The sequence below is a fragment of the Helianthus annuus genome, chromosome 13 (assembly GCF_002127325.2).
Source record: "Helianthus annuus cultivar XRQ/B chromosome 13, HanXRQr2.0-SUNRISE, whole genome shotgun sequence".
NCBI lineage: Eukaryota > Viridiplantae > Streptophyta > Magnoliopsida > Asterales > Asteraceae > Helianthus > Helianthus annuus.
Window position 1 is genome coordinate 113,485,240 of NC_035445.2, and position 18,911 is coordinate 113,504,150.

General features: G+C 43.5%; 1 protein-coding gene across 1 annotated transcript; it reads right to left on the bottom strand.

The window, feature by feature from the left end:
- Positions 1-203: 203 nt before the first annotated feature.
- LOC110901508 (calphotin-like) lies at positions 204-11,174 on the bottom strand. Its single transcript, XM_022148333.1, has 4 exons — positions 10,922-11,174; positions 990-1,138; positions 629-941; positions 204-454 (listed from the first exon to the last, which is right to left on the bottom strand). Exons 1-4 carry the CDS (start codon positions 11,172-11,174, stop codon positions 204-206), a joined length of 966 nt encoding a protein of 321 aa, XP_022004025.1.
- Positions 11,175-18,911: the final 7,737 nt, after the last annotated feature.

Here is an 18,911-nt window from a genome sequence, read left to right on the forward strand (position 1 = left end):
AGTGTACAAGTACATAACTATAACATACAACATCAACGACTAAGGGCTACATCACCCCAGTCCAAAAATATATCAAATCAGTGTCAATACATCCATATACATATCAACAAAAGTCAGGATCAGAATGCAGTCTCCAAAAAGCTGTGCGGTCAGAGCAATCGCCGTCTTCTCACCAAAGTCCACCCGTGCTGTACTAAAGAGCTCTACACTGATGGCGGTGGAGGAGGGGGAAATGGGAATAGAACAAATGACGCAAATGGAGCCAGTCCTCCTCCATGGCTCTCTGGGAACGCAACCAGGAAGCCATCTGCTGCTCCAGTGCCCAAAGACGTGCGGCAGAGTCCGGTGACAACAGTCGAGGGGGCTGCGAAGTAGCAGGGTGAGTCTGACCCTGACACTGGCAAGGCGGTGGCTGAGCTCTCTTGAGCTCCTGTATGCGTCGTGTGAGTGCCTCCTGCTGGACAACAAATGACATAAGAATGTCCTTAATAGAATACCCCATATGAAAAGGATGGTAGGGGTCGGATGGTGGCACAGAAAATGGTGGAACAGGGGGGAATAGCAGAAGAAAACTGTGGTATAACTGGGACAGATGTCGGCACATGGCCGAAGGGATGAGTCGAGGAACCCTCTCCAGGTCGTGCTGGAGGTGTGAACTGAGCGAATAATAAAGGGAAATCCATGTGACGTGCATCGGTGGTATAAACGGGATGCAGAGGAATATCAGGAGGAACTGACACAGGGGCTGGAACAGGCGCAACTGGTACCACAAAAGGCGGGTACTCATCATCAGCATCAATCCACCCATTCTGGGTGTGCGCATAACGGGAATCAATATGTGTCGCAAACAGGGCATGGTCGGGCTCCAAAGGAACAGGATCAGGAAGAGGAGCGACAACATCAGGCTCGGCGGGTACATCAGCGATGAGAGGGGCATCAGCCTGAGCAGCAGCAACAACATGATCACCCTCCAATAGTGGAGCATCAACAGGGTGATCATCAACGGGTAGATCAGCAATCACAGGGTCAACAATGGGTATGCCAGCATAAATAGGGTCATGCTCAAACACAGGGTCAGGAGTGGCTAATGGCTCAGGGGCCACGGCAGGCTTTGGGTCATCGAACTCCATCTCAAAATCTGCGTGGTCAGCAAACGCAGGGTCAACAGGGTCAACTGGGTCAACCGGGTCCTCCATAGGCTGATCCAGGGGTATAAACTCAATGTCCTGATCTGGATCAAACCCAGGTGGAAAGACGGGGTCGAAATCCTCCTCAATGTCGTGATCAAAGTTGAAGCTCGGGGCAGGTGCAGTAGATGATGCCCTATCAGGATCTGAAGCATGAGAATAGTGTTGCGCACCCTGAGTGTGCGACGGTGCAGAGGCCACAGACTCGAAAGAGTCTGGGACGGGTGAATGAGCAGGTGACTCCTCAGCTGGAGCATCTGCTAGCAACAAAAGACCGCCGTTAGCTATAAGGGCCTCGCCCTCAATATCATCCTCCAGGGGCTCGTCATCAAACAAATCGATGTCGTCGTCAGCGTCGACATCAAGGATGTGACAACTCGAGTTTCTGACTTTCACTTTCGCATTAAATGCGCGTTGACTTTGACTGTTTAGTTGTTTGGATTGTGAACTTGTAATTGTACACGTTGTGTTTTAATGAAGCGTACTGTCATTTTGCGTATATGTGATTACTTGCTGAAATGGAAAATAATATTATAACTATTATGAAGAACACTTAGTCTAGATCACTCGAAAATGGCACACAGTTCGAAAGACTCGAAGGACCACGAAAGATGACTTTCAATCCGAAGGATCAACCTTCGAATTAAAGGTTCCCGAAACATATCATTCGGCCAAAGACTTCATCCTTCGAACACGAAACATATCTTTCGACATGTTTCGGCCCAGCCATTCTGATGGGCTTGGCCCATTCCTGTAATATGTTTATATACGTGAATGCATGTAAACAGACGGTTATTTTCTGAAAAACCCTAGTTCCCTTGCGTGTGTGTGTGACGGCATAGCAAACCTATCCTCTGTTCGAAGGATTTCCATTCCGTAATCCAGATTTCCGGTTAGTATGCGATGATTATTATGCTAATAGATGATGCTTCGAGTATGCATAACTTCATGATTTATCGATTGTTTTGCAATATGTTGTTTGTATATTAACCGAATACGTATGCTAATTGAATAGGTATGTTGATCAGATTTAGTTGATAATCGGATGCGTATGTTAACCGGATTGTTTGTATGATGTTAACCTGTTTAATCGATTACGTATGTGATGCATCCGAACGGTTCTGCTAGTATGATTGGTTGTCTATACTTGAGGCTTTGATGTTGTTTTAATAGAATCGCATGATAATGATTTAGGGCCGGTTCGGTGGTGATATTATTGTTCATGTGGTTAAGTTAGGGTTCATGAGACTTAATATGAAACTCCCCGTTTGATTTGATTCTGAGGTAATTGAATACTGAAATTGTGTTGATTGATAATGGTTATGTTTGGAAACAATGTAACAAATTCAGAAAATTTAGGAAACACGTAACTGATTGTAACCGAAAGATATCTGCTGCTCGAACCATAGCTGTGACCGAAGGATGCTTGTCCTTCGAATCATGGCTGTTGACCGAAGGATGACTTTACCGAACCATAGTAGTGTATGCCGAAAGATAATAGTTAGTCGAAACATAGTTGTAACCGAAAGATAGGTTGGTCGAAAGATGACATATGGTTCGAAACATAGCAATTGATCCGAAAGACAACTGTGATAACTTATATACCGAAAGATATGTGGTTATAAGCATACTTTGAATGATTTAATGTGAAGTAATACGTGTTGTTCGGATATGCAAACTGACTGTTATGTGAACATTAAATTGCATGCGAATCATTGTGAACATGAACTGATTTGTTATACATGCATACAATAGGACGTGATTAAATTCTTGTGAGTGCATAACCTAGCATACCGAGCAAACCAAGGTGAGTTCACACAGCCAAGGCATGGGTTCCCAGGGTGGGAATGGGTTGGATGATTACTTGTGCATACTTTGATACTGTAACGAACGACTAAACTGTTGATGCTTACGAACTACTCAACTGCCTTCGCACACACCCTGGTCGGTAAGGACTATGGTCGCGAACGAACTGATCAATTGCCTTCGCACACACCCTGGTCGGTAAAGACTACGGTCGCGAACTAACGAACCTAATCTTCGCACACATGCCTGTGAGGCCGCGATGGAACTGATACGATATGATACTTTATTGAACAAACGCACTATTACCCAAACTAAACTATTAACTGTGAACTCGCTCAACTAGTTTGTTGATTATCTGCTGCATGCCTTGCAGGACCTTAGGTACATATTGGAGCTTGCACACGGAGGAGCTGGTCGTTGTGGGGCTTGGATCTTGATCATCTTATTGAACACTTTTGATATTTGATACTTAATTGCTATGGGTTTTACAATAATACGCTTCCGCTAAACAATGACAACTTACTTATGTTTTGGAAACACCTTTCATATGGAAATGGGTTGGACTATATTGCATTTACTTTTATTTTATACAATGTTCTGTATGATTGGTGGCTTGATCCTGGTCAGTCACGCTCCCAAGCGGTGATACTCCGCAGGTGGATTTTGGGGGTGTGACAGATTGGTATCAGAGCCATTGGTTATAGAGAACTTGGTTTTAATATGGGAAAACGTTTTATTAAAACCAGACTATAACCAGAACAGTGCTCTCAACGATCCACAACGACGCTTCGCTCCACGTGCAAGACTCAACTTCCTAGGTAATAAGGTTTATGTTTATTGCCTACATGCTAGAATTTGCATAGAACTTTGCTCGTAGTATGCTTACATTACCTTGCTCACACCTTGTCATTGCATGAGAATACTTATGTGCTTACACTCTTCTGTCATCGCACTATTTGCGAACCTTTCTCACTATTGTTGCCTTTGATGTGAAGATCAATGGCCGCACGAATTACCATGACTCAAGCCCAGCTAGAGGCTCTCGTTGCTGCGGCAGTTGCAGCCGCCCAAGCAGGTAGTGTACCCTGCAGTATAAACACTAGGATCTTTAGATCCTACATTAATTCTCGTACTTAACTTTGCCCTATTCGTACACAATAGGTCAACCCGCTCAGCAACAACCTGCGTGTACCTTCAAGACTTTCATGGACTGTCGTCCTAGCTCGTTCAGTGGCACGGAGGGGGCAGTCGGACTCCTCCACTGGTTTGAAAAGATCGAGTCGGTTTTCGAAATGTGTGAATGCCCTGAGGCTCGCAGGGTGAAGTTCGCCACTGGCACACTTGAAGGGATTGCGCTCACTTGGTGGAACGCACAAGTGCAGATCTTAGGGTTGGCAGCTGCTAACGCCACACCCTGGAATGAATTCAAAGAACTGATCAAGAGAGAATACTGCACTAGAGAAGACATTCACAAGTTGGAGGATGAGTTGTACAACTTGAAGATGGTGGGTTCAGAGATTGAAGCTTACACCAAGAGGTCGAACGAGTTGGCTGTGCTATGTCCAACCATGGTAGACCCACCATACAAGCGCATTGAGTTGTATCTCAAGGGGCTTGTACCAGAGATTCAGAGCCACGTTACCTCGGCTAACCTCAACAACATTCAGGAGATCCAGCGTCTCGCTCATCGCATCACTGATCAGGCAGTGGATCAGAATAAACTGCCAAAGCGTGTCGGCGCTACTGCTACAGCTGTTACTTCAGTCACTCCAACAGCTGCTACTTCTGCCACACCCAGCGAGAATAAAAGAAAGTGGGACGGGGATTCCAGCAGGGGATCAGCGTCTGTTCAATCCCAAACTCAGCAACGTCGCACCAACGATTACCAGAGTCCGAGTCAGCAGTCATCGGGCAGTCAGGGACATAGTGGTTATAAGGGAAATCACCCGTGGTGTAACAGGTGCAACAAACACCACAGTGGAAGATGTCGCAGGAGTCAATGTCAAAGATGCCACAAGATGGGCCATGAGGCCAAAGATTGTAGAAGCGCGCGACCAGTGAATCAGAACCAGCAACTTCCACCGCCAGCTCCACAGAATCAGCAGCAGCAGCCACAGCGTGGAAACCGGGGGTGTTTCCAGTGTGGGGCTGAAGGTCACTACAAACGCGATTGTCCTCAGTTGAACCAGAATCGCAACAACAACAACCAGGGCAACGGGAATAACAACAATAATCAGAACAACGGGGGAAACAACAACAACAACGGCAATGAAGCTCGTGGTCGTGCTTTTGTGTTGGGTCGAGGAGATGCAGTGAATGATCCCAATGTGGTTATGGGTAAGTTTCTTCTCGACGATATTTATGTTACTGTCTTATTTGATTCGGGTGCTGATACAAGTTATATGTCATTGAAAATGAGTAAATTATTAAAACGTACACCAACACCCCTAGACACCAAACACGTCGTAGAACTAGCCAATGGTAAAAGTGTAGAAGCCACACAGGTAGTCAAGGGTTGTAGTATTGTTCTAGCGGGTCAGACTTTCTCGATTGATCTCATACCCATAGTTTTGGGTAGCTTCGACGTCGTCATCGGCATGGATTGGTTATCTCAACATCACGCAGAGATCTTATGCAAGGAAAAAGTTATTCGTATTCCTCGCTCCAGTCAAGAACCTCTCGAAGTACAGGGCGACAAGAGTGGTGCTGTGGTTGGCATCATCTCTTACTTGAAGGCGCAGAAATGTTTACGAAAGGGGCATACTGCCATTCTGGCACTTGTCACTGACGCATCAGCAAAGGAAAAGAAGCTGGAGGATATACCAGTTGTGCGTGATTTTCCTCAAGTGTTTCCTGAAGATTTACCTGGTTTACCTCCTCATCGTCAAGTCGAGTTTCAGATTGAGTTAGCTCCTGGAGCAGCACCAATAGCCCGCGCACCGTATCGTTTAGCTCCAACCGAACTGGAAGAACTGTCGAAGCAGCTGCAAGAGCTCTTGGAAAAGGGCTTTATTCGTCCAAGCTCTTCGCCTTGGGGAGCTCCAGTGTTATTTGTGAAGAAGAAAGACGGTACGTTCAGAATGTGTATAGACTACCGTGAACTCAACAAGGTGACGGTGAAGAACCGTTATCCTCTTCCGCGCATAGACGACCTATTCGACCAGTTGCAAGGGTCGTGTTACTATTCCAAGATCGATTTGAGGTCAGGGTATCATCAGCTGAGAGTCCGGGATGAGGACGTCTCCAAAACTGCTTTCAGAACTCGTTATGGTCACTACGAGTTTCTTGTCATGCCATTCGGGCTTACGAACGCGCCAGCAGTCTTCATGGATCTTATGAACAGGGTGTGCAAACCCTATCTCGACAAGTTTGTTATCGTCTTCATCGACGACATTTTGATCTACTCCAAGAGTCAGGAGGAGCACGAGCAGCACTTACGCCTTATCTTGGAACTTCTTCGAAAGGAGCAACTGTATGCAAAGTTTTCAAAATGCGACTTCTGGCTTCGTGAAGTCCACTTCTTAGGCCATGTGGTGAACAAGGATGGGATTCATGTTGATCCATCCAAGGTTGATTCGATCAGAAACTGGTCAGCACCACGTACACCGACAGAAATACGCCAATTCTTGGGTTTGGCAGGTTACTACAGGCGATTTATTAAAGACTTCTCCAAGATCGCACAACCACTCACTATGCTTACACAGAAAGGTGTCGTTTACAGATGGGGTAATACACAGGAGACCGCTTTTCAGTACTTAAAGGATAGGCTTTGCAGCGCGCCTATTCTCTCACTGCCTGAGGGCACGGATGACTTCGTGGTTTATTGTGACGCATCGATACAAGGGCTTGGTTGTGTATTGATGCAAAGGGATAAAGTTATCGCATACGCCTCTCGGCAACTCAAGGTTCATGAACGGAACTACACGACGCACGATTTAGAGCTGGGAGCTGTTGTTTTCGCGCTTAAGATATGGCGACACTATCTGTACGGTACCAGGTGCACGATTTACACCGATCACAGGAGTCTCGAGCATATCCTTAAGCAAAAGGACTTGAATATGCGTCAACGAAGATGGGTTGAACTTCTGAACGACTACGAATGCGCCATCAAGTATCATCCAGGCAAGGCCAATGTTGTGGCTGATGCCCTCAGTCGGAAAGACACTCTACCTAAGCGCGTGCGAGCGCTACAGCTTACCATTCTGTCCAGTCTTCCTGCACAGATACGAGCTGCTCAGATAGAAGCACTAAAACCCGAAAACGTCAAGGCTGAAGCCTTGCGCGGTTCAAGGCAACAAATGGAACAAAAGGAAGACGGCGCCTACTATGTGACGGGGCGTATTTGGGTCCCGCTTTATGGCGGTTTACGCGAACTTGTGATGGATGAAGCGCACAAGTCTCGCTACTCGGTACATCCAGGGTCGGATAAGATGTACCACGATATCAGAACAACTTACTGGTGGCCAAACATGAAAGCTCTTATCGCAACTTACGTCGGCAAGTGTTTAACTTGTGCAAGGGTTAAAATCGAGTACCAGAAACCATCAGGCCTACTTCAGCAACCAGAAATACCACAATGGAAATGGGAGCAAATTTCCATGGATTTTGTTACTGGCCTACCTAGATCCCAGCGTGGGAATGACACTATCTGGGTGGTCGTTGATCGGCTCACAAAGTCTGCTCACTTCTTGGCTATCAAAGAAAAGGATAAGTTTTCTACCCTAGCAGACATCTACATGAAAGAAGTTGTTTCGAGGCACGGAGTGCCCATCTCTATTATTTCAGATCGCGATGCACGATTCACGTCAGAACTTTGGCAAGCGATGCACAAATCTTTTGGCTCACGATTAGACATGAGCACAGCATATCATCCTCAGACGGATGGGCAGTCTGAGCGAACTATCCAAACTCTAGAAGACATGCTTCGAGCGTGTGTCATAGACTTCGGCAACGGCTGGGAAAAACACCTCCCTTTGGTGGAGTTCTCGTACAATAACAGTTACCATACCAGCATTCAAGCCGCTCCATTTGAGGCATTGTACGGACGTAAATGCCGGTCACCTCTCTGTTGGGCAGAGGTGGGGGATAGTCAAATTACGGGTCCAGATATTGTTGTGGACGCCACAGAAAAGATAGCACAGATACGACAACGCATGGCGGCAGCACGCGACCGTCAGAAAGCCTACGCGGACAAGCGTAGAAAGCCATTGGAATTTGCGGTCGGGGACCGGGTTTTATTGAAAGTTTCACCCTGGAAGGGTGTGGTACGTTTTGGCAAACGGGGCAAACTGAATCCGCGGTACGTCGGACCATTCGAAATTTCAGAAAAGATTGGCAAGGTAGCCTACAAGTTGAACCTACCAGCTGAACTCGGTGCAGTTCACAATGTATTCCACGTGTCGAATCTGAAGAAATGCCTATCAGATGAAAACCTCATCATTCCTTTTAAGGAACTCACTATCGACGAGCGGTTGCAGTTCGTCGAGGAACCAGTTGAAATCACGGACCGGGATGTTAAGGTCCTCAAACACAAGAGAATCCCTCTTGTTCGAGTTCGTTGGAACTCCCAGCGTGGTCCAGAGTATACCTGGGAACGCGAAGATCAGATGAAAGAAAAGTACCCCCAGCTATTCGAAACCAATGCATCCACTTCTGAGGCTGAAGCTACTACTACTGAATTTCGGGACGAAATTCCAAATCAACGGGGGGATGATGTGACACCCCAGGAAAACCAGTGAACGATGTAACTTACCTAGCTTCCTCAGTGAGTGCGTACCAAATTTCGGGACGAAATTTCTTTTAAGTTGGGGATAATGTGACAACTCGAGTTTCTGACTTTCACTTTCGCATTAAATGCGCGTTGACTTTGACTGTTTAGTTGTTTGGATTGTGAACTTGTAATTGTACACGTTGTGTTTTAATGAAGCGTACTGTCATTTTGCGTATATGTGATTACTTGCTGAAATGGAAAATAATATTATAACTATTATGAAGAACACTTAGTCTAGATCACTCGAAAATGGCACACAGTTCGAAAGACTCGAAGGACCACGAAAGATGACTTTCAATCCGAAGGATCAACCTTCGAATTAAAGGTTCCCGAAACATATCATTCGGCCAAAGACTTCATCCTTCGAACACGAAACATATCTTTCGACATGTTTCGGCCCAGCCATTCTGATGGGCTTGGCCCATTCCTGTAATATGTTTATATACGTGAATGCATGTAAACAGACGGTTATTTTCTGAAAAACCCTAGTTCCCTTGCGTGTGTGTGTGACGGCATAGCAAACCTATCCTCTGTTCGAAGGATTTCCATTCCGTAATCCAGATTTCCGGTTAGTATGCGATGATTATTATGCTAATAGATGATGCTTCGAGTATGCATAACTTCATGATTTATCGATTGTTTTGCAATATGTTGTTTGTATATTAACCGAATACGTATGCTAATTGAATAGGTATGTTGATCAGATTTAGTTGATAATCGGATGCGTATGTTAACCGGATTGTTTGTATGATGTTAACCTGTTTAATCGATTACGTATGTGATGCATCCGAACGGTTCTGCTAGTATGATTGGTTGTCTATACTTGAGGCTTTGATGTTGTTTTAATAGAATCGCATGATAATGATTTAGGGCCGGTTCGGTGGTGATATTATTGTTCATGTGGTTAAGTTAGGGTTCATGAGACTTAATATGAAACTCCCCGTTTGATTTGATTCTGAGGTAATTGAATACTGAAATTGTGTTGATTGATAATGGTTATGTTTGGAAACAATGTAACAAATTCAGAAAATTTAGGAAACACGTAACTGATTGTAACCGAAAGATATCTGCTGCTCGAACCATAGCTGTGACCGAAGGATGCTTGTCCTTCGAATCATGGCTGTTGACCGAAGGATGACTTTACCGAACCATAGTAGTGTATGCCGAAAGATAATAGTTAGTCGAAACATAGTTGTAACCGAAAGATAGGTTGGTCGAAAGATGACATATGGTTCGAAACATAGCAATTGATCCGAAAGACAACTGTGATAACTTATATACCGAAAGATATGTGGTTATAAGCATACTTTGAATGATTTAATGTGAAGTAATACGTGTTGTTCGGATATGCAAACTGACTGTTATGTGAACATTAAATTGCATGCGAATCATTGTGAACATGAACTGATTTGTTATACATGCATACAATAGGACGTGATTAAATTCTTGTGAGTGCATAACCTAGCATACCGAGCAAACCAAGGTGAGTTCACACAGCCAAGGCATGGGTTCCCAGGGTGGGAATGGGTTGGATGATTACTTGTGCATACTTTGATACTGTAACGAACGACTAAACTGTTGATGCTTACGAACTACTCAACTGCCTTCGCACACACCCTGGTCGGTAAGGACTATGGTCGCGAACGAACTGATCAATTGCCTTCGCACACACCCTGGTCGGTAAAGACTACGGTCGCGAACTAACGAACCTAATCTTCGCACACATGCCTGTGAGGCCGCGATGGAACTGATACGATATGATACTTTATTGAACAAACGCACTATTACCCAAACTAAACTATTAACTGTGAACTCGCTCAACTAGTTTGTTGATTATCTGCTGCATGCCTTGCAGGACCTTAGGTACATATTGGAGCTTGCACACGGAGGAGCTGGTCGTTGTGGGGCTTGGATCTTGATCATCTTATTGAACACTTTTGATATTTGATACTTAATTGCTATGGGTTTTACAATAATACGCTTCCGCTAAACAATGACAACTTACTTATGTTTTGGAAACACCTTTCATATGGAAATGGGTTGGACTATATTGCATTTACTTTTATTTTATACAATGTTCTGTATGATTGGTGGCTTGATCCTGGTCAGTCACGCTCCCAAGCGGTGATACTCCGCAGGTGGATTTTGGGGGTGTGACAAAGGAGCATATCAAGAACAGGATAAGCGGCAAGAGGTATAGGGGCAGGGATCTCCATGAGCGGCAAATCCGCGGCAAAAGGGCCATTAGCGGGCTCGGCGACAACATCGGGTAGCGCGAATGGCTGGAAATCATCCTCATTCGTGCTGGTAACATCTGAAGTGTGTACCTCATGCTCCGATGACTCTCGGTAGTCTGATACGATGGGCATAGGACCCGTAGTGTTCGACTCACCAGTGCCTGATGAATCCATAGTGTCTGTATCATAAACACAAATATGCACAGATAATCAATCATACAATCAGATAAACATATTAGTCACCATTTAAGCAATCAAATAGTTCTCCTAGTCCCACTAGCCTCCCAGCCTCCCAGACTGATCTTCCTAGTCCCACTAGCCTCCCAGCCTCCCAGACTGCTCTTCCTAGTCCCACTAGCCTCCCAGCCTCCCAGACTGCTCTTTCTAGTCCTACTAGCCAATTCTCCCAGCCTCTTAGACTGACTCCCTAGTCCCACTAGACAACTACCTCGGTCTCCCAGACCGAGCCTCGGCCTCCCAGACCGAGCCTCAGCCTCCCAGACTGAGCCTATAAATAATAAAGAAAATGTGCTCAACATTTGTTTGTAAAAACGTTTTGGATCTGGACTTAAGTGGTATGCAGTGTAAAAATGTTTTCGTGAGAGCCCTAGTGATCATAGTCTAGACTCGAGAAGGAATCCTAGTTCGCTATGATCAGAGCTCTGATACCAAGCTGTCACACCCTGGCTTTGCGGAAGCGTGGTTAATTTGGTGTGACTTCTTAATACCATAGCTTAATCATAACAGGCTATATGAAAATAAAACCATGCAAGATCATCCATTGAATTAAGTTTTAAAACATAAGTAACACAACATTGTCTTAAGGCGTTGACTCATGCAACGGACACTACAACCTGATAACATAAAAACGTTGTTTAAAAGACACAACACCAACATGAAATAAACGTAGTTTAAGGACTGTGACTCGTCCAGGTAAAAGTCACATCCCCTAAACTTGGATGACCTCGAAACTCTTATGCAGCGGGAAAACGTAGCATACCGCGCCAGATCTTTAGTTCCCTGAAATACATGTAAGTTGGAAAAATCAACAAAAATTGTTGAGCGAGTTCATGTGTAAGTGAGTAATAAAACCTTTGTATGTATAAAATCCTGGTATGTAGCAAATAAGGAAAAAGAGATCACCAATGGTTTTCAAGGCCATTGATATGTGTGAAGTGCAGGTAGGAAGACTCAAACCTAGCGGATTTGGCGTTGGGTACAAAGTCACCCCGAGGTCCGTTATGCTGGGCCTGGGGCTGGGCCGCACCCAGATAGATCTACCGCTACTGTCCCTCGGTCCTACAATGAGGATTAATGGCCTCAAGTTGCGCCTACCCACTCACATAATCTAAGTAGTAACCTTCCTTACGCTAACCATACCATGTAAAAAGAACTTGTAATCAAAGTAACATGTATTTCACCCCCACGGTTTAGAAAACTGAAAACAGTTAAGAGAAAAGGGGGACATGAACTCACAGTGGTGCGTCTCTATCAAGAAAAATCTCCTGATCAATCTGCTGTGCGACGACCTACACGTACTAACTTCTATTAGACGGACGGCTGTGCCTTAGCTTAAGGTTTAATGTCTTTTGGGAAATAGTTAGACAACTATTTCGTGTTTACACTTTGCAAATATTTGGTAAATACATTCCTTCCCAAGGATGGGGGCTTTAATACATGTGCGTTTGTGAATTTTCGTAATATATTATTAAGTCTCACTTAAAATATATTTTAGTTCTTTCTCCAAAATATAAATATTTTTCCCAAAAATATTATATTTTATTACATATAATTTTCCAAAATGATATCCTTGTCAAAATACACATTTATGAGTATTTTCTGAAAATACGTAAGTTACGGATAAAGATCGGGTGGTAACAATTATACCGTTGTAACTTAATTATTTATGGTGAAGGCGTTCAAATTATTTTGGAATCATTAACATTCGGTAATATTATTTTACCCTAAAAATAATCATAAAAATTTCACAAGTGTTGTTATGAAATATATATACTAAATATATATTTTTCAAGTTTTATTTTGTGAAAATCCCACCTCCGACACTTAGAAATTTTGTAAATAAAATCGTGGCGAAATTTACATTTTTGAAAACAAGTTAGAAATGTATTTATAACACTTGTGATGAAAATATTTTCAAGTGTTAGGTTTTTGGAAAAATTTCGCCAGAGTTTCCCCTGTAACTGGAGGTGGCCACGCTTTCAAGCGTATCATTTTCTTTTAAAATTCAAATCAACGTTTTCTCAATCAACAATAAACAATATTCAAACCATCAAACTAGTCAAAATAGATATAAATCGCAAAAATACATGAACTTGTGGTTTATCCAAAATATGTAGTAACTTTCCATTACTTTTAGTGGATCTATGTATAAATCAATCCGGTTTCTTGAAAGTCTCGTTTTTAAAGAAGTTACATCTTTACAACTTCTCGTCAACATTTATAAAAATAGTTCTTTTGTCAAAACTTTGTGTTACACAAGTGTTTACACACTTGTGTGTTTACAAAAATCACTCTTGTTCATGTAAAACCCGGTTTTAGAAAACATGATTTCTTTTGACGCTTGGTCCTTTGAAAATACCACTTGTAGATCCGTAGATCTACTAGTTTACAAGTCTATTTCATAAGAAAGATTGTTTTTACACAAGTTCATGTTAACACGTAGTAGTGTTCGTCATTTAACCACTTTCACACTTTAACATATCCTAAGTCATGTTTCATGGACACGACTTAACCGGGTTAGATGATGATCCGAGCTACTACTAGTATAGATCAACACTAAATAATCACAATAAAACAAGTCTTACAAGTTTTACATAACTCTATAGCTTTTATCCAACATGTTTATCATCTTTGTAAACTTTTAGTATGTCATCTTGTATGTTCATGATTTTTAACCGACAAAGTTCATTTTAACCACTTTAGAATAGATCAAGAAGGCGTTTAGAGTCACTTACTACTAGCTCGAGGCTAGGGAAGAAACTAGTCGGAAAACGAGTGGATAAAAGCAATGTAGCGAGGTTCTTCGCAATCCAAGTGCACCGAGGTTCCTTATACGCGATCCTTAACCCTTGTAGATGTATGGAATGGCTTGAATGAAATCGAAAATGATGGATGGGGGGTGGGTGGTTCTCGGCCGAAAGTGTCAAGAGAGGGAGAGTGTAGTGTGAAGTTTCTAAGTGTGGTGAATGTTATGGTGGGTTTATGTTGTTTGTTATAGACAAACCTTGCATCATTGTCCAACGAATTTTGTGTTAACTAGATATTAGGCAAAGTAGGATTAAAATAATCAACAAAGGACAAGGGGTGTCCCCTTGGGGACGATTTCACTGGGGGGGGGGGGGGGGGTATTCGGTTCCATTTCAACTTTATAGTTAGGATATAGTTAGATAATTAGGAGGTTAACCCGGTTACTAGCATGTAGTAAGTTGTGACGGGTGTTAGGGTATTCGGGGACCCTAACCGGCTTAAACAAGGAAAAATAATGTTGATGGCAATATTTTTATGTTCCGGGTATAGTCCGATTGTTCAGTTGGATAGTGATCCGTTAAAGTACTTAACAAAGCTTTAGAGTGTCGTTATTATTATTTTTAGTGACACAACTTATTCCCGACACTTTGGAAAGTGTCTAGTAATATGTTTCTCATGTTTTGGCACTTTATTAGTTGGCTAAATGTTGAATTTTTATTTAAAGTGCTGAATTTTGTACTTAAAGTACGTTTTAGGCACATCCGGTCACTATAACTATACCTAGTGGCGCAGTTCTACAACCCTCATTTCCCTACACTCTGTACTAGTGTAGCAAACTATCTCGGGCTTATACAGGCCTTAGAGGCAGTGTCTGCCTGATGCTGGCTATACCAGCATGTTTAATGGGTTATTCGTTCATTGTGCTACTATGCTTTTGTGCATCAAGGTTGTCACTAAAGTTCTGTATATAAATAATAGAGTGACAGCAAATAAAGTATGATGCAAGTATGTACATGTATCAGTATTCAGGTAGCAGTTTATCCACAATTTCAAGCAAGCACAATAATTAAGCAGTAATTAAATATTAATTAAGTCGTATGGATACCTGATTTGGTGAGGGTTATCACATCCAAGAAGAAAGTTGTTGAAGAAGGAAACTGTGTTGCCCAGTTAAGGGCTAAACTAGAAGCTGATCAGGCCAAATTTGAGACTGATCGGAAAACAGAAGAGTGGTCCGTTGTGGGCTGGAAGAGAAAAGCGGAAGTCGAAGCCGCCCTTCTTTTCGAGGAGTGCAAGAACTGGAAAAAGATATGCGAGAAAGATAATGCCGAGAAGATGGGTCTCCGCACTGGTATCAACAATCTCAAGGCTGAGGTTGAGAAGTTGAAGAAACAAGATGCGGAGATCGAAAGATTGAAGAAGGAAAAAGCGGATGCTGAAGCTGCCCCGAGATGAAGCGCGTTCTCACAGGGAAAGAAGTGAACAACGAGAGGTACATACCTGCGCTACCCTTGCCCTTAGAGATAAAGAGATAGAAGAACTTATTGCTTTGCTATTTGATCAGGAACAACTTAAGAAAGATCTGGAGCTTGCGCATACTAAGAAAGCTGAAACCTCCCGCCGCTTAGCTGAAACTGAAGAAAAACTAGAAAATTCCGAAACGGCGTAGGCAACGGCGGAGAGCGAGCTTGAACCGTGGAAAAGCAACATGCTATGGCTGAAAGAGCGTGGAATCGCATGTGTAAGTTTCCTCCTATTTGTAATTCTTATGGAAGTGTTTTGCGCTTTTCCTGATTTGCTTTTCTTGTTCCTATAGGTCGCTGAATCAGTGCTGAACTCTGAAGAGCTAGACAAAACGGTTGCGCGCTTTGTTGTTGCCGCGCGAAATGATGGATATGCTCAAGGATATGCGGAATGCTCGCACCATGTAGTTAATGTTTTGAAGGTTGATTGGGATACTAGTAGATCCGCTACTTATGGTGTTAATACTAATGCCGCCCTTGCAGCTATGAAAACAGAATTCAACAACTTACATCTCCCTGTCATGGATCTGATAAACGTTGCATTACAGACTGAAGATCATGTAGCGCAACTAAAGGAACCAGATGGAGAAGATGAAGATGAAGATGAAGACCTAGCATAGGTTTTCTCTTGTGGTTTTATGAACAATTGTCTTGTAGTTTTTTGAGATGTGTTTCCCTTTTTGTTAATGCGCTGCCGTGCAAGTAACATTTACAAATACACTGCCATGTAGTTTGATAATTTTTAAGGCGTGTTGGTGCGCCAGAAGTAGTATGATATGTGTTTTAACTTACAATATTTTGCTTGGGTACAATTACTTTGATTAGGTAAGGCGAATAAAGGTGGTATAAAGCTCATGTGTGAACGTAAGGTCTTGCGCGATGTGTGTGATCGCTGACCGCTCATGAGACTTGTATTGTATTTACCATAATGTTTTTGCGCTTACCAAAAGTAATTGCATGCACTTTGTAAAAAACACAGAAATAATAGAAACTTTGTTGTTTATTCATGGATAAGGTGCAGAGGTCGTACAAAGTCAATTAAAATAATTACATGAGACTTAACTTACTATAGTCCTTGCTGAGAGTTGCTAAACTGTAGAGTTTGTCCAATCTTGCAAAGAGGCTATAGAACTGCCACTTAATTATTTGCCTTTTTTACTCGGGCCCTCCTCGCCACGAGTAATTTGTTCTATCTCCTTGCGCACATTTTGTAACAGGTGAGTGAGCTCACCGCTTTTAAGCGCTTTCTCGATTTCAGTGCGCAAGGAGATACAGTTATTGGTAGTATGACCGTTGTCTTTGGGATAATTACAGTACTGACTTAGGTCTTCTCCACGCTTATTCTTCATGGGTGGAGGTGCCTTGAACTGATAGTCCTCTGTGCTTAGGACCTCCGCGGGAGTTTTGGTCAGAGGAGTCCACTGCCTCTCTCTGTTTTCTTGCTTCGCTTCTCTTTGCGCGTTGAGCTTATTGATGGTAGCTCCTGCATCCTCAGAGGAGTAGTTTCCTGAGTCACGCCAGTTCTTTTTGTACTTCTTCCCGCTGCTTGAGCTTAAGTCTGCCGGGCGACTGTGCGGCGGTGGCGGTCTGTTGGTGCTGAGATTTTTCTCAGTCTGGGCATAGACCTTAGCTGCTGCCATTAATTTTCCCCAACTTTTTGGGAGTCCTTCCATTCCCGATAACACTTTTATCATGTCGTCACATCGGACGGCGTATTTAAATTGAGCTCGAATTAGGTGCTCATGGACATCTCCTATTTCGAGCACTTCCTTGTTGTAACGGGTTATGAAGCCTTCCAAACTCTCGTCATCGCGTCGCCATACGTTCATGACGTCCGCCGTATCACGAATATACCGCCTCTGCTGGCTGAAGTGCACCAAAAACTTCTCGCGCAAGTCTACCCATGATATGATTTTCCCTACAGGCAGGTTGTCAAACTAAAGCCTCGCGGCGCCTGTAAGGGTTTGAATAAAGAGGTGACACCACATCGGTAGAGTCCAGCCTCCCACCAGTCCTGCGCTTGTGAAGACCTGAAGATGGTCATCTTGGTCCGTCATACCATTAAACTTGCCTACGTTGGACGAAAGTTTCGCTTTCTCCAATGGAGCCAGAGCAATTTCGCTAATGAACTTGGAATTTTCTGCAGCTTCTGCAGGGCGATAGATCAGATTATAGTCGTGTTCAACTTCAGGATTGTAAACCGCGCGAGGTTTACATTTGTTGTAGTTTGGTTGTAACCGACTGAACACACTTGCACTATCCCCTTCATGGTAAGTTCGATCGTACTCACTGTTGTGAGTGTTCCGTTGTGAGCCCAATCTGGTGTGAACTGACTGACGGCGATGAGAATGAGACTCATCCCGATACTCTCTTCGGCGATTTTCTGACTGGGTATACTCGTATCTCGATGGAGATCTAGAGTAAACCTCGGTATCTTCGATCTGAACTTGTGATGGTCCATCATGTTGAGAAACATGGGGTACCGATGGTGCCCTAGCACGGGATACAGGCCTTCGTGATTGCGTTGGGGGAGCAGTTTGTGCACAGAGTTGTGCATACACAGCATTTAATGCTCCCTGAGATCTGACATACCAGGATATAGGGGTCTCTCCTGGAGGTGAAATTGAGCTTACAGGGATTTCAGGCTGCATCCCTGGAGTGACAGGTTCATTTGGATGATTATCAGTGTACTGCACTTCATTGTCATCCAAAGCTTCTTCTACAATACCCTCAACTTGGGTATTGTTAACGAAATTTGGCCGAGGGCAGGTTTGACGGTGAGTCGAAGTTTCCTCCATTTAGAAAATGGAAATGACAAGGTGAATCAAAACGAGAAAAAATGGATGAAACAGAGAAAACGGTGGGCGCCAATGAAGAAACACTAGTTAAATGACCGGAATCAGATAAACCAGGGGGTTAGGTTCTGCATAAAAAGGGTTGGTTTCTACTCATTCGGTTCAGGGGAAATGGATCTTCTCTTCTTCTTGACAACTGCAAAACAGACATCGTTAGACTCGCCACGGGGAGAATGGGGGTTCTCTCCGTGACCACCCTCCGGCGTGAGAATAAGTATCGGTATATGAAGAAGAAGAAGTATAGGTGAAGTTAATGTAACTTGAGCATTATACCTGAATTATCCTTCTATTTATAGCCAAAGTTTGGGCGGGAAAACCTGTTATTGAAATGTTGACGGAAAAGGCTAATACCGTAAGCGGTTATTTTCCCCTCCGTTAATCTCTTTATTGAGCGTGAGATCACACGGATCGCGTTCTAGATCAACGGCTGGGGCTTTGCCACGCGGAAAGTGGGCAAGTGGAGTTTTCTCTTTAATTCCATGCCATCACCGTGACTTCAAGGGAGCCCGGGATGATGACACGTGGCCAGACGGTTATAACCGTCT